Source organism: Epinephelus lanceolatus, chromosome 2, assembly GCF_041903045.1.
Source record: "Epinephelus lanceolatus isolate andai-2023 chromosome 2, ASM4190304v1, whole genome shotgun sequence".
In the NCBI taxonomy this organism is placed as follows: Eukaryota; Metazoa; Chordata; class Actinopteri; order Perciformes; family Serranidae; genus Epinephelus; species Epinephelus lanceolatus.
In genome coordinates, this window is record NC_135735.1 from 21,750,253 (window position 1) to 21,764,260 (window position 14,008).

The 14,008-nt window shown below is 42.5% G+C and overlaps 1 protein-coding gene across 1 annotated transcript in view; it reads left to right on the forward strand.

The window, feature by feature from the left end:
- The window catches only part of igdcc3 (immunoglobulin superfamily, DCC subclass, member 3), an 81,317-nt gene that overhangs the window by 52,824 nt on the left and 14,485 nt on the right, over positions 1-14,008 (forward strand). Inside the window, exons 8-9 of the mRNA XM_033620654.2 lie at positions 11,935-12,182; positions 13,472-13,636. Coding sequence (XP_033476545.2) covers positions 11,935-12,182; positions 13,472-13,636 — 413 coding nt within the window. The remainder of the gene's footprint in view (positions 1-11,934; positions 12,183-13,471; positions 13,637-14,008) is intronic.

The following is a 14,008-nucleotide window of genomic DNA, read 5'->3' on the forward strand; positions in this document are numbered from 1 at the left end:
CATATATTTTGGCAAGTGAATTGTTTGTCTCATGTTGTCGAGAATGATCCGCCCGGTTGCAATTTCCCAAACAGTAGAAGAAAAGTTATGAAATCTTGTGATAGATATTTCCCGTAAGTGCACCACAGGCATGTTTGATTGGAGACAACACATCCCCGTCAAAATTTGTGCACTATGCGAGGAAGTACATAGTGTTTGCCGTGTACTACATGTAAGTGTAATGACAGAAATATCCAATTTGAGACACAGCACAGGTGTTATATAACGGGATCAGATTGTGCTTTAGGGTTGCTGTGAGCTTTTTTAGGTTAGAGTGGTCTGTTAACAGATTGAGCTGATGATTGATTGATTGTACCATTTTTCTTGTCCACAGTAAAGCTATTAAAATGAAAAATTGGAGATGTTGTGGGACTATAAGAGAGGAGAGATCGCTTAACAGATTGATAGGATGGCAACCTTCTACCAGGAGGGATTCCCGTACCACTTTTAACTCTCCCTTTACTTACTTAAAGGCTTTGTGAGTCTTTATCAATGCATAATAAATAATTTAGCCCACTTATACTTAATAAATCATTTAAAGTCTTCCATCAGAGTAACTTTTGAGCTGCCAGGCAGTGAAAAATCTTGTGGCTGGTGTTTGTCCTCCAGCAAGACATTCTTAAACTCATCAGTAAGACCCTCGAGTGGTCCACTTAGTCTGGATCACAAACCATTTCTTAAAAGCTTATTAACAAGTGACAACTTACTAGAAAGTGTGAAGCCTACAAGCATTTATTGATGGATTACCAACATTTATAACTGCTCTTATTAATGTTTTATAACTGATCTATAAAGCATTGTAAACCCTTAATGGGGCTGTTATAGCCTTATAAAGCCTTTATCAGAAAGTGGTACAGTGATTTTATTATTTATTTAATCTGAAAAAGAGCCATAAACAGGCTGTCACGTAATGCACACTGTCATTAACACAGCCCAGATTCCCCTCCTAACTGTGATGGCACTCACTGAATCCTCACAAAGTTGGACCCAGCTCACAGAAGTAATATGGATGTCAGTATTAATCACTGCTGCCTTGATCTGATCATTGGCATCATCAAATGTTCAATTTCTCCGCGTTTCTGTTGCTTCTAACGCGGCAGCTGCTGGAATTTACGCCTGCCAAGACATGAGCCTCAATTTATTTGTGCTTTTGTATGCAAGCAGCGTATTGACTGGATGTTGGATGCTTTCCCATGGCAGTCCCCAGGAATGTCATGAGGAGGAGGACCCAGCAACCAGCTCTGTTAGTTACCATTCCCAGCACCTCGCGCTGTAGAGGCTGCACGTTGCAGCGGCTGTTTTCTGCGTCACGGTACCGTATGTGGCAGTGGGGTACTATCTTAGAGATGATATAAAGGAGTGATTGCATGCTGGACCTGTTTTTCTACTCTCAAAGAAGCTGCATATGAGTTTTACAGAACGATGGCTGATAACATTTCATGATCAACAGTTTTCCTGTAGCCTGAGGGCATTATTTAAGGGTAACACATAAGCGTGCAGCCTGTTGCTAGCACTTCTGAGTGTGTAATTGTACACTGCTATACTCCATCCATCCAGCAAATGTGTTTCTGAGTAAATTCTGTTATGCATTAATGCACACGGAAAGTTCAATTTTTCCAGTTGACCTTGGCAGCCAACCATCCGTGCATGTTGTTATTATTCATAAAAGAGAAGTATGAAGTGAATATATTAAATTTGCACCCCAAAAAAAATCAATACTTGCACTGCATATCAGTGAGTGAAGGGAGCAGACACCTCCATCGCTCACAGACACTGCTCCACTCCCACTTGCCCACACCAGTCTATATTAGTCAGGGAGATGGAGCGAGGGACTAACAAAGGAGGAAAGAGGAGAGGGAAGAAATAAATGAGAGGCTGGACTTAGACGTAGGGGGAAAAAAAGGAGAAAAATGAACGGGTGGTCAAAAGAGAAATGATGAGTCGGCAGGAAGAGCAAATGAGGAGAGAAAGAGAAAGACAGAGCAGGTCGTCAGAGCATCACAGCGTTTTCCACTTGCCACCATTAGTGTATGCTATAGACCTACTATAATGTGGATGTCATGCATCACAATGCCTGCTCTGTGATTGGTTAAGGAGGCAGGCCTCAGCTTGAGATCTACCATTAGCTAATTAGCTCATAAACTCAGCTAGTTGACCAGGAAATGCAGTCAGCCATTTAGAGCACAGAGCAGCATTATGTGCATCTTTTTGCATTGTGTGGCTGAACTGTGAGGTGAGGAGAAAGAGCACATCACAGTCTGATTCATTATCACAGTCCATGATTTAATATTCCTTAATTAATATCTGGACATCAGAGTGTTAACCCTGTCTTCTACATTGTATTTATATACAACTCATTTATTTTGGAGTAAATGTAACTGATTGCTGAATTTTGTTTATTGGCAACAAGGGCTTAAAATTATTTTCATATTTGATTAATCTGCATTTTTTAAAAATAATAAATTCATTGTCTAGATTAAACATCAGAAAATAGTATAGAAAAACAGCTGATGTGTTTTGTCTGGCCAACAGTCCAAAACAACACCCTCTCTCACCTAAACGACAGAAGAGGTCAATTTCCACTGACTTCCAAAGTGACAGACATGACTGTCCCCAAAAAGGCATTACCATCCTAATGGTTGCAGTTTAAAACATGTCCTTAAAGTGATGAAACGTCCCCATTTCGCTATAAATCTTAGTGGTTACGTTTATAAAAACATCATGGTTTGGCTTTAAATTAGTACTTTTGTCACTAAAATAACAGGACGTATGTCACTTGATAGACGTAAGTGGTGTAGTGGAGGGTGTATGCAGGTATACTGTACGGGGTATACCCACCTATTAGCCAAAAAACACTGGAATATATAGCAGAGTATACCCAGGACCCTCCTAGGTAACCTACCCACCTGTTGGTAGTACACCCACCTCATCAACTACCACAACACCACTGAAAGATATATATATTTATTTAGATATATACCACGTCACATAGGTTACAAGCGTAGTATGCTACACATACTAGCATATTATGCTGCGTTGTTATTAAAGACGTCAATGTAGACTTTGGGCCATGAACACCAGTCTCCTGGGTGAAAGTCCTGTGCTTGTTCAGCTCATTCTCACTGCAAAGTCTTCGAATACCGCCACTTTGTCAATGATTTGGGCATCAGACCCCTTGATGCCAAAAGCCACCTTTTGCGGCAATATGATACGCGGCTCTGCAGCGTCAGTATGTAAAGCAGCCGGACGTAACATTTCACTGTGTTATGATGTGTGATATGTGTGACAGTGATTTTTTTTCAAACCTAACCACAGGCTTTTGTTGTCTGAACTTAGCCATGTGGGAAGGCCTGGACGTCAGCAGCAGATGCAGAAGGATACCTAGCACATAATATGTAGACGTGAAAGGCCACTGACAAAGCAGTGATATGTAACGACTTGGGATGAGAACATGTTGGCTTGTTTGACCCATCCACCACCATCCACTCACCTTGTAGGGACTTTTTCCATCTTTATACAACTTAACACAGACTATGTCACTTTTTATACTACATCACCCGACTTCCTCCTCAGCTCCTGTAATACTTACTACAGCTACTGGAAGGCATCGGCTTACAACAATGCATGTATGGTTCTCAATAAGCCGTACAGTCGACTTATATGGTACAATTAAAGTACAAGTACAATAAAAATAATCAATTCACATTTGCAAAGCCAAAAACGTATCATAAAAATGACAATTTATTATCAACATTGTTTGGCAGTTATTTTTTTCTGGATATAAATAATGGACAGATCATCTCAGCTCAATGTTTTTTTCCACTCCAGGAGGTATTTGATGACTTTATGTGTCACCACAGCCCAGGATTGGTGTGCTGCCTCCAGTGTTGTTCACTTCAGACTGCTAGAATAATTTGTTACGGTTAGGAAAAAAAACATGGTTTGTGTTAAATATTAAAAAGGTCAATTTAAGCACAAGATGCATCAATGTTATCAATATTTAACCGAAACCAGCAACAATCTTTCACTAAGCACAACAGAGTGACTTGAATTGCTTAAACATTTATTCTGCTTTAGTTGTCAGGAACTAGTGTTGTATGGAAAACAAATTAAACACATTAACACTGAATGCTTTGATTGATTTGAATGGCCAGTGAAGAGTTTTGTTCAATACAGTGTGTCCTTTTTCACATTATTATCAACATAATCTGATGGAACTCCAGGTCATTAAAAATGGAAACCTATCCAACTTTTTCAGTCCTGATACCAATAACTAGGTTTCAGATATTGCTCGACACCAGTGTTTAATTATACACTGTATGCCTTAATGTGTGCAAGTGACTGGGATCTATTTTTATATGTGAGGCAACATCAGGCTTGACTTAAAAATTGCTTTCATTATTATTAAAATAATGAACTGTGCACCAGCAACTCGATAAAACAAAATCATCTAAATTAACAGGGGTTTCACAACCCCTCGAAACACTGGCTTTGCAGATATTGCCAGAAGCCATAGTCTAGAATTTGTCAGCATAGCAAGCGTTAGGTATCTCCAAACAGCTGACATGTTTGTTGTTGGCTCCCTCAGCTATGCTGTCTATCCCCTGATGACACATGACATAGTATGCACACATTTAATCAGACATAATATAGAACTGAATTAACCAGATCGGCCCAATTGTTACCAATACCTGCCAAATGTAAATTGTTGGCAGTGCTGGGTCAAATCGTCAGGCCACCTGAAACTTTGGCGGAGGAAAGATGCACAACAGAAAGACGTGTAGCAAGGTTAGAGCTACACATTTAAGAGTTGCTCAGAACTGCAATATGAAAGAAACTCTATCAGCTGTAGAACGTTATTCATTGCGATTGACAGTCGAAGTTCACCAAAGTCTAACAAATAACCATCAATAAGACTTAAATGGTAATGGGCCTGTTCTTGTATAGCACCTTTCTTGTCTTCCGACCGCTCAAACACTATAAGTCACATTCACCCATTCACACACTGGTGGCCAAGGCTACCGTACAAATGGCCACCTGCTATACAGCTTCAACACACTCACACGCCAATGGAACAACCATCAGGAACAATACGGGGTTCAGCATCTTGCTCAAGGATACTTTGACATGCGGACTGGAGAAGCCAAGAATCAAACCACTGATCTTCCGATTAGTGGACGACCCACTCTACCTCCTGAGCCACAGCCGCCCCTAATGTGTGCACACATGCATATATACGTTACTGTATGAACTTCACCAGCTACCTCCTATTTCCTGTGAAGCAGTAGCCCAGTGCGTAGCAACTATGTGGTCACATGAGAGTGAGAGAACATGGATCAGAACACTCAAGTATTAGCAATAGTAGCAGAGGAGAAATTTAAAGGTAATAATTGTCATGTGGTCAGCGTATAAAGTGTAGGTTTCAGTTTGTCCATGAAATAGCATTGCAGCTCCTCAAGACCCAAGTAAAGCCCCCATGTCTTGCCTCCGAACATAGACAGGTGCCTTCCTGTAAGTGTACAGTGCCCTCCCACCCTCCATCCCCAAACCCCGAAAAATAGAACTCCCTAAACCCACACTGTAGTTTGACTTTGTGAATTTACCATGCATATAAGGTTTTTTGTACATATATGTTGAAAGCTAACATTCTTTACATTAATGTTATTGGCAGAATCTGAAGCGCAAAGGTTTCAAAACTAGCAAATAAAATTTCTGAGTGGCAGACAAAAAAAATTCTTGGCTGCCACAGTGGCAGGCAGTAAACAATTTTGATTTCAGAGCCTGGAGACAGTATCAGCCCGATATAAGTGTCAGATCAGTGCATCCCTGCCACACCAGCCCCTCTGATTAGAGGCTAACATGCCCCCCCCCCCACCAAATCCATAGTTTCACCTGAAGCTAAAAAAGCCATGTGGTGTGTTTTTTAATGTAGAGGAGGTCCTGAAAGGGAGAGAAAATGATGTGGCACGAGGCGCAATTTACCTCCTGAACCAAGCCAAAACAAAAGTAATGATATGCAAATGGTATTCAACAGCTTGGAGCAGCACGATACTGGTCTTATATAAATACATACTCCGTCGGATACGGGAAGCTTAGATATACAGTGAGTGCAGCATACAGAGATTTTAATTAGTGTGTGTGGTGGGTTTAACTGTGTATGTGTGTGTGTGTTTGTGTAAAAATATACGCATGCTGAGGTTCCTCCCCTCGGCCATCTCTCATGACGCTGACCTTCAAAGCAAGTCGGACAAGGGAAGGAAGGGGAATCGATTGTACATTTCATTCACACACACGCATGCACACACATTAATCAAAAAGCAAGTGAGCCCCGCATGTGCACAAATAGCCCCGTGGTGCATGCCATCATTCATTTTGTGCACACGCATAATCAAACATGAAAATTCACAAACGTGTTGCTCCTTCTACTCCTCGTCCACACATGGTCTTTACACACAGATCACACACGACGAGGACACAGCTACGCTGCACAAGACGCAATGATGTCACAGAGGATCTGATTAGCTGCCTGTGTAAACAGACGTCAACGATCAGGGTGAAGCCATGTGTCTCCCCAGACCTTCGCACACACACCTGCACACATGCTCAAACACACACACGCATTATTGTTACCCCATTCATTATTGGCCCTTGCTGACCAGGCTCCTGTAAAACACGCTATTGTGGTTATTTGAAGCCTCTGTGAGAGCTGTTGCTAATTACGCACAAGGACTCGGCTCACTCTTAAGTCTCTAAAGCTGACACGTGTAATCATACAACACGTACAAGCTGTGATCTCACATCAGACGGTGTACGAACGGTGAAATGGAAATTCAGCCCGTCCAGTTGTTTTAAAAGCGAGACTGTAACTGATGATTAGGAAAATTTAATTTCCTCGCAGATAAGATATGAGAGGGAGATCCCACGGGCATTTTTCTAATTTACTCCATTTCTCTAAATAATTTAGAAAATCTGGAATCCTTTCAACATCGTTGTAGAGAGAGTTTAAGCTATATAGCAAAGGGACGTGTTTCAAATGTGTGTGTGTGTGGGGGGGGGGAGCGCCGTGGTGTGTTTTATAATTAATGGCCAACATCTGAAGGAACAGGCTACCACACAAACCTGGACATTTTGTTGCAGAATCCTTTCAAAGGATTTTCTTTTTCTTTTTTTTCCTTTTTCTTCCCTTTCTTTCACCAAGACCTGCCTTTCTTGTTTGCGGCCCCTCTCTGTGCCCCACATCCCCCTTCCTGCCCCCATTACAGAGAGCTGGGGCCTGGGCATTGGCCTTGAACTCTGACCCCGCCTGTAATCAGTCATATCCCTGGGCCCTTCCCTCCTCTCAGGCCACAGACAGCTCATCGCTCCTCCTCTCCCCCTCCCCCACCTCTTCCTCCTGTTCTCTTTTTGTCCCCATCTTTTTTCCCCCCCTTTCCCTCTCGCGGGATCCAGAATGGCCACGCTGGCTTTTGATGGGGTGCCGCTCACAGACAACAGAGAGTAAACACAGCCGAACAACAGGCCCAAGGCCCCGCTGTCAGCCACTCCCCTGGCCCACGGCCTTATCCATCAATCTGTGAAATGACCTTGAACTGATGAGTAAATGATGGTGTCAACCTGTCAGGACAGGACAGCTTGGCTTTGGAGCTCATGTAAGACAAGCAAACAGCCAAAATTCAGGCCATATACCTCCCAAAGCTCCTCTTCTCTCACACTGACTCACCATCCTTCTTTCTTCCTCACACATTGTATGGATCGTTGATGGCCATGCTCGGCTGTTGCATATTAATGTATTCTAAAACTCAAGTCTGAACTATTTCATCAGAAAGTCTTTAAAAAAAAGGTCAAAAGTGAGCTGTGTGTCACTTTGTAATCTCTTTGACTGGGACTGTTTAAATGAGAAAAAGTTTTTATCTTAAAGACTTCTCTCTGACCTCTAGAAATAAAACAGCTCTCCAGACAAAAAAACTTTATAAGTTTAGTATCCTACTTTGCTGAGTATTTAATTTTATTATATTAACTAGTGCAGTGCCTGTTCAAAACATAACTGTTCGAAACGGTGGGATATACTTGGCCTGTGATAGAGTCTAGAACCGCTCATACAAACAAACCTCATTCTCTACACTGCTCTTCTTTGAATACTGAGCAACACATCTGGGCCCCAAAGAGCTATACATTTATTATGATGTTTAGATATGAAATTAATAAGTGATGCTGCTATTCTTTCTCAGTGTACTACTACATTTACCTGACAGAGAAATGTCACTTTGCAGATTCAGATTTTCCTTTCAAAATATAACAATTAAAATATGATGCATCATTAATCATTAAACTATCCAGCATTACATGTATATCATAACTGAAAGCTCTACATTGAATGTTATTAGCATCATAGTTTAGTATAGCTAATGTACACAATGTAAGAAGGTGATGACATGCTCAACTCAGTATGCACCACCACGGTTATAAAGTAGAGCGTGGATTAAAATAGCAGGTATAGCTCACACAAACAGGCACACACGGTGAACTTTTTAGACCTTTTTTGAGATTTGCTGCTCAGAATAATCTGACGCCACTACAGCATCTCTCCCTCTTGTCTCGCCATGTGCAAGCAGGCAGGAGAGCGTTACCAACCGCACATCCAAACAGCTTCACATTCGACCCTGCACTTCCTTGGGTCCGGGAAGCATTTGTTCATTCTGAAAGTTTGCTGATGCTTGAAATGTTTGAGTTTGCTACAGCGTAACATCCCCTGTGTCTTCATTTGTTGAGAAGACATGCTGGACTATGCAGAGCCCTTAAGCCCCGTTCCTCCCGCCACTACACAGAGCCACAAAGCACTGTTCGCTTGTTTATTCAAAGTTTATTAATACTGAATGTGTCATTCAACAATGCAAATCTTTGAATCCCAGCAATACACCCGCCAAGTGTGAAGTAGATCGGATAAATGGTTCCCTAGATACGCGCAGGACACAGAGAAAGATAGACAGAGATTCCTATGTTTCCTTATTCACCAAATGATAACTGTAAAATGTCCAAAAACACCTGGATCTGCTCACCAAAGATGAGGTCAAGACACAGAATCTTGAGTACAAAAAGAAAACACTGTTAATCTCAAATTTTAGACAAAGCAACTTACTGTAAATTGCTCGTTCATTAATATGCAGCCATTACTGTACTAAAGGAATATTTATATAAGATCATTTCGAAGACTTATTGAAACCACTGAAGCTTTCATTCTGAAAGTTGGGAAGAAGGTTTTGACTGCAGGTGTGGAATTTCATAAGCAGGATCAGTTCGTGTGCATGTGGCGAGGCATGTATACGTGTGTGTGTGAGCTAGCATACATGCGGTTGGACGCTACTGTACCTTCTGAAACAAGCAACGTCTTGTGGAATTTCCCCGCATTCCCCTCACACACTCAGGGGCCCATCCAGGCCCAGTGGCATCAGGGCAGTGCGTCCCTGGGGGCCTCTTTGCTGCGTCTGTGGCGTCTGGTCAAAGCTGTCTGTCTGCAAACACTCCATCCATCACTGATATGAAAGGCTGTCAGAAAATGTGATGGTTGAGTAGCGAGCCCAGGGCTGGCGACTGCTGCCACCTCGGGGGTCAGAGGTGAGATTGTCTTAGAGAGGGTGAAATACAGTGGGCCTCTTTGACCTGATAATTATCCAGATTGAATCCACCTGGCAGACCGGAGAGAATAATAACTCTTCCACCTCGAAGCCTATTCTGACCCAGATTAGAGACGTACAGTAATTGTATCCTGGCACATCAATTTTGAAAAGGAAATGGAATGATTCACTTCTCCATCCTGCCCGCTGACCCAGAAGAGCACTCCCCCGTCCTTACAAATCCATTCTCACAAACCACTCTGAGGCTGGTACGACTTCAGCGCCGTCCGTCGAGAGAGCCGAAATGCCACTTTCCTCATGTCTCATTTCACAGGTCCAGGAGGTGGCCAGTGACAGACCACGCACATCGCGCACGGCTGAAATGTTGTTCTTTCGATAAATGGCATGCTTTTTCTCACGGGATCGTCCTGGCATTTCTTAATAAATTCTGATTTAATACACCGAGCAGCCGACCTGCCCGTCAAAGAAAGATGACAGTCTGTTCGACAGGTTCTTACAAACTGCAAGTGACAGATTAGGCGGGATGCTGCGAGATATGTTGAACTCCTGTGGCATTCAATTCTACTGTTTCAACTTAAAGCACAGCATGAGAGCCAGAAGCCGGAGGGCTTTCTTCCCTTTATTTGAAAAAATGCTTCTGATCTCTTGAAATGCCATGACCAAGAGCTTGAGGTAGAGAAAATGGACATAGCTACAAATCAAGCCCTGCCATATTCCCAAGGTGTTCATTATTCGTGCATCCTCACTTTCTCTCCAGCGCGTATTATACCTTAAATACAGCAGAAATGGCCTTGGTATGAAAATGGCATGAAGAAGTGTTTTGTGCCACAGGGTCTCATTTCCATATTGTTTGTTAAATGTTTTATTTCAAAGATGTTTTGTTATTGAAACCTATCCATTGTGATGTGTATGTAATGCATAGTGTCTAATTGTTTATACACTATGTGGTATTTTCAAATTATAGGCATGTAGACACGTCCATATATGGAGTCTACTCAGCACATAATGCACCTGCGCATTGTAAAGCAAACCTGATGAAGCCATTGGCAAACATGTTGTTGGTAACATTTCAATTGAAGATTAGATTAAAAGACAAAGCAGTTTACCCCCCTTGTGTGCGATGCATCTATGTATTTGCTAGCAATCTAATGTTTCCTGTCATCACCTGCACCAAGTTATAAGGACCGACAGAGCTGTGCACGGGGCATGTGCTTTTGAATGCTCTTTCTTTTGCCTCGGGACAAATGAAAGAAGTGGATTATTTATTCTCGCATTATAACACCTACTCAGCATGCGCACGTACACACGCACACACACAAGGCATGCACACACAGTGCTTATATTTCTTCTATAACAGAAAAGAGACCACGTGGGAGGGAAGAAGAAGCGGGGATACAGTAAAAAGACAAAGAGCAGAGTGGTGCAGGTAGGATAGTGAAGAGCGATGGATCGGAAGAAAGAGAATATAGAGTGAAGGCATTGAGTGTGGGAGGTTCTGAGTGTGTATAGGTATGAGTGATGAGGTGAGTGCATCTGTGTGCGTGGACAGATGAAAGGTTTCACTGATGTAGGCAAATTACTTTTTTTTTTTTTTGAAGCGCTGAAATAGAATGATCTACTCCAACGGGAGTTCCAGAAGAAGACGAATCAGTTTGAAAGTCTGCGCTATGCATGAGTGACGATCTTCTTTACAGGCCGCTGCTGTCTGTATTGTGTTCTTTCTTTCATTCACTCAAACACACACAGCTCAACACTGTACCTCTTGACATACTGTCACATTCATCTTCCTTACTTTATGCAGTCCTTATCTGAGGTATGGAGAAACAGTGTGTTCATCTTCTGGAAGACTTCATACTTTCAGTAAAAATGTTTGTTGTTTTATTTTTCACTTTATTTTAAATAAAAAAGTTATTTTCATCAAAGAGGAAGCAGTTTTGGTGGTTGCCGAATATTTCAAAAACTAGTAAGGACAGGTTTTAGCTTGTTTTTGATGAGATTAGGGTCACCATGTGATCACTTAAAGGGATACTTTGCCAATTTTCAACCAGCTTTGTGTCAAAACAATGTGGGTAGTGTGTGTAAATGATTTGTGGTAAACCTCTCTCCCTGCTCAATCTCTCAGCTCAAATCCGCCTGATGACATATTCTGAGTCATCCAGGATTTTCGCTGGCTCTAGGCCTGTTACTTAAATTACAGATTGCACCTCCACATTTTCATATTCACATTTTTTCTTTCCCACTTTCCTTACTGCTCCTCTCACAGCACACTGACGATATACGGCATTAGCCAGGATGACGAGGCTATCTACCAGTGCATTGCTGAGAACAGTGCCGGCTCCACACAGGCCAGCGCCCGCCTCACAGTGCTCTGGGCCGATGGACTGCCCGGTGTGCCCACCAACGTGCAGGCCGAGGCCCTCTCACCCACCAACATCCAGGTGTCCTGGAAGGAGCCGGATCAGAACACTCAGGACATCATCGGTTACGTGCTCCACATCCGCAGGACCTCAGGTGGGTCTGCACCGAAGTGATATCCAATCGATTACATAAAAATAAGTTAGCATAAAATTTGATCATGTAAATTAGTTGTTAGACTGAAGTGATGAAGACAGACGGCTCTGACATTGACAGCGAGGGGCCCCTTTCACAAAAACAATTTGCGAGCACGCAGATCACAAATGGTGCCAGCATCTCTTTGTCACTCTTTTCTCACATGCTTAGTGTGCTGTTCCTTGTGATTAATTAAATGTGTCAAAACGAACATGTGAGGAAATGATCTCAATTTGCAAGTCGCAGTTTTCATATTGCATATGCGATGAAACGGGTCCCAGATTGCGACTCCATCACCAGTGTCAGTTGCAGATTGAGGAAACTATAATAAAAGCACCATTTTTAGTATTTCCCATCACATATATACTTCTTTCATGTGGCAGATGCTTTTATCCAAAGCTACTTACAGTACGTTCGATCAAGCAGAAGGGAAATGCACGTGATAGTGTGTTTGGTGCTACAGAACAAGTCCCCACAAAGGGATATAAAAAGGATACGAAAACATTTAATATCTGATTTTTTTGCCTTTTGATCTGTATGCGTAGACTACATGGTGTGATATGGTGTATCGGTATGATGCTCCCTCTGTGTGTGTGTGTGTGTGTGTGTGTGTGTGTGTGTGTGTGTTCGTACATGTACATGGGCATGCTTGTTTACGCACATGCAGTGTGTGTTTCGGCAAGTGTATGGTTGAGTGTGTGTGTGTGTGTTTTTGTGTGTGGTGAGGGTCTCGTAGTGCCAGCTGCTGTTCTCCTCAGTAGTTTTATCAGAAGGATAATTAAGGGCCCCCGGGGCCAACCAATAGGATCTGCTGTAATTACCCTTCCAAGATGGTATGGCCCTATGGTTGGAGGGCTGGAGGTAGATAGTGGTTATGGTTGGTTGTCTCCGGATTGAGGGCAATAAAATGCGTTAACACCTCCTTTGTAACTCCCCCTTTTACCCCCTCCATCTCTTCACTCCACCCCTGCAATTCAGCCAACTATCATTCAGGCTCCCAGGGCCAAACTAGATTAGCTATTACCTAACAGAGCTGCTCTGATAAAACCAGTGAAATGGGCAATAACCATAAAATGATGACAGAAACAGATTGTACTTATTGTTTCCTCTCCTGATCCCGGTTTCCATCACTTTAATGCCTCCTCCTGCTTTTCTTCTTCTGTTTATGTCTCTCTTTCTCACACTCTTTTCTAATCTCTCCTCCTCTTTCTGTTCCTCCATCTCGTCCTCCCCCATCTCTCCTCCTTCAGACCCAGTGGAGATGGAGTATGAGGAGGCCGTGAGTAAGGTGACGCTGCAGCAGATCATCAGGGACCTGGAGCCCTCAACCAGTTACACTTTCTACGTCAAGGCCTACACATCCCACGGGGCCAGCAAACCATCAGACAGTGTCACCGAGAGCACGCATGGGGAGGGTGAGCTGGAAGCAGAACACACACAAACACACACACACACACTCAAAAAGCATTTTTCATCAGTAATAAACATGCATGGAGGTTTGCAGCAGAGCTATTTAGTGTTTCCTGAGAGTGAAAACATGCAAGATTAGGAGCGTTTAAACTGCTGATATGAAGCTTTTACACATAACGTGCCATAATTCACACTCCGGTGATACAAAATAAAAGCTCTAAGTGTTGCTACAATTGCTTAATTTTCACTGCTTAGTTCAGTTAGATTCGACTCAGCTTGTTTCACTTTTGATACAAGGTGTTTTTTTAATTTTGTTTTCCGCCACAGATAGCACCCTGACAATGTAAGGACTCAAAGCTGACTATCATGGCGACGCT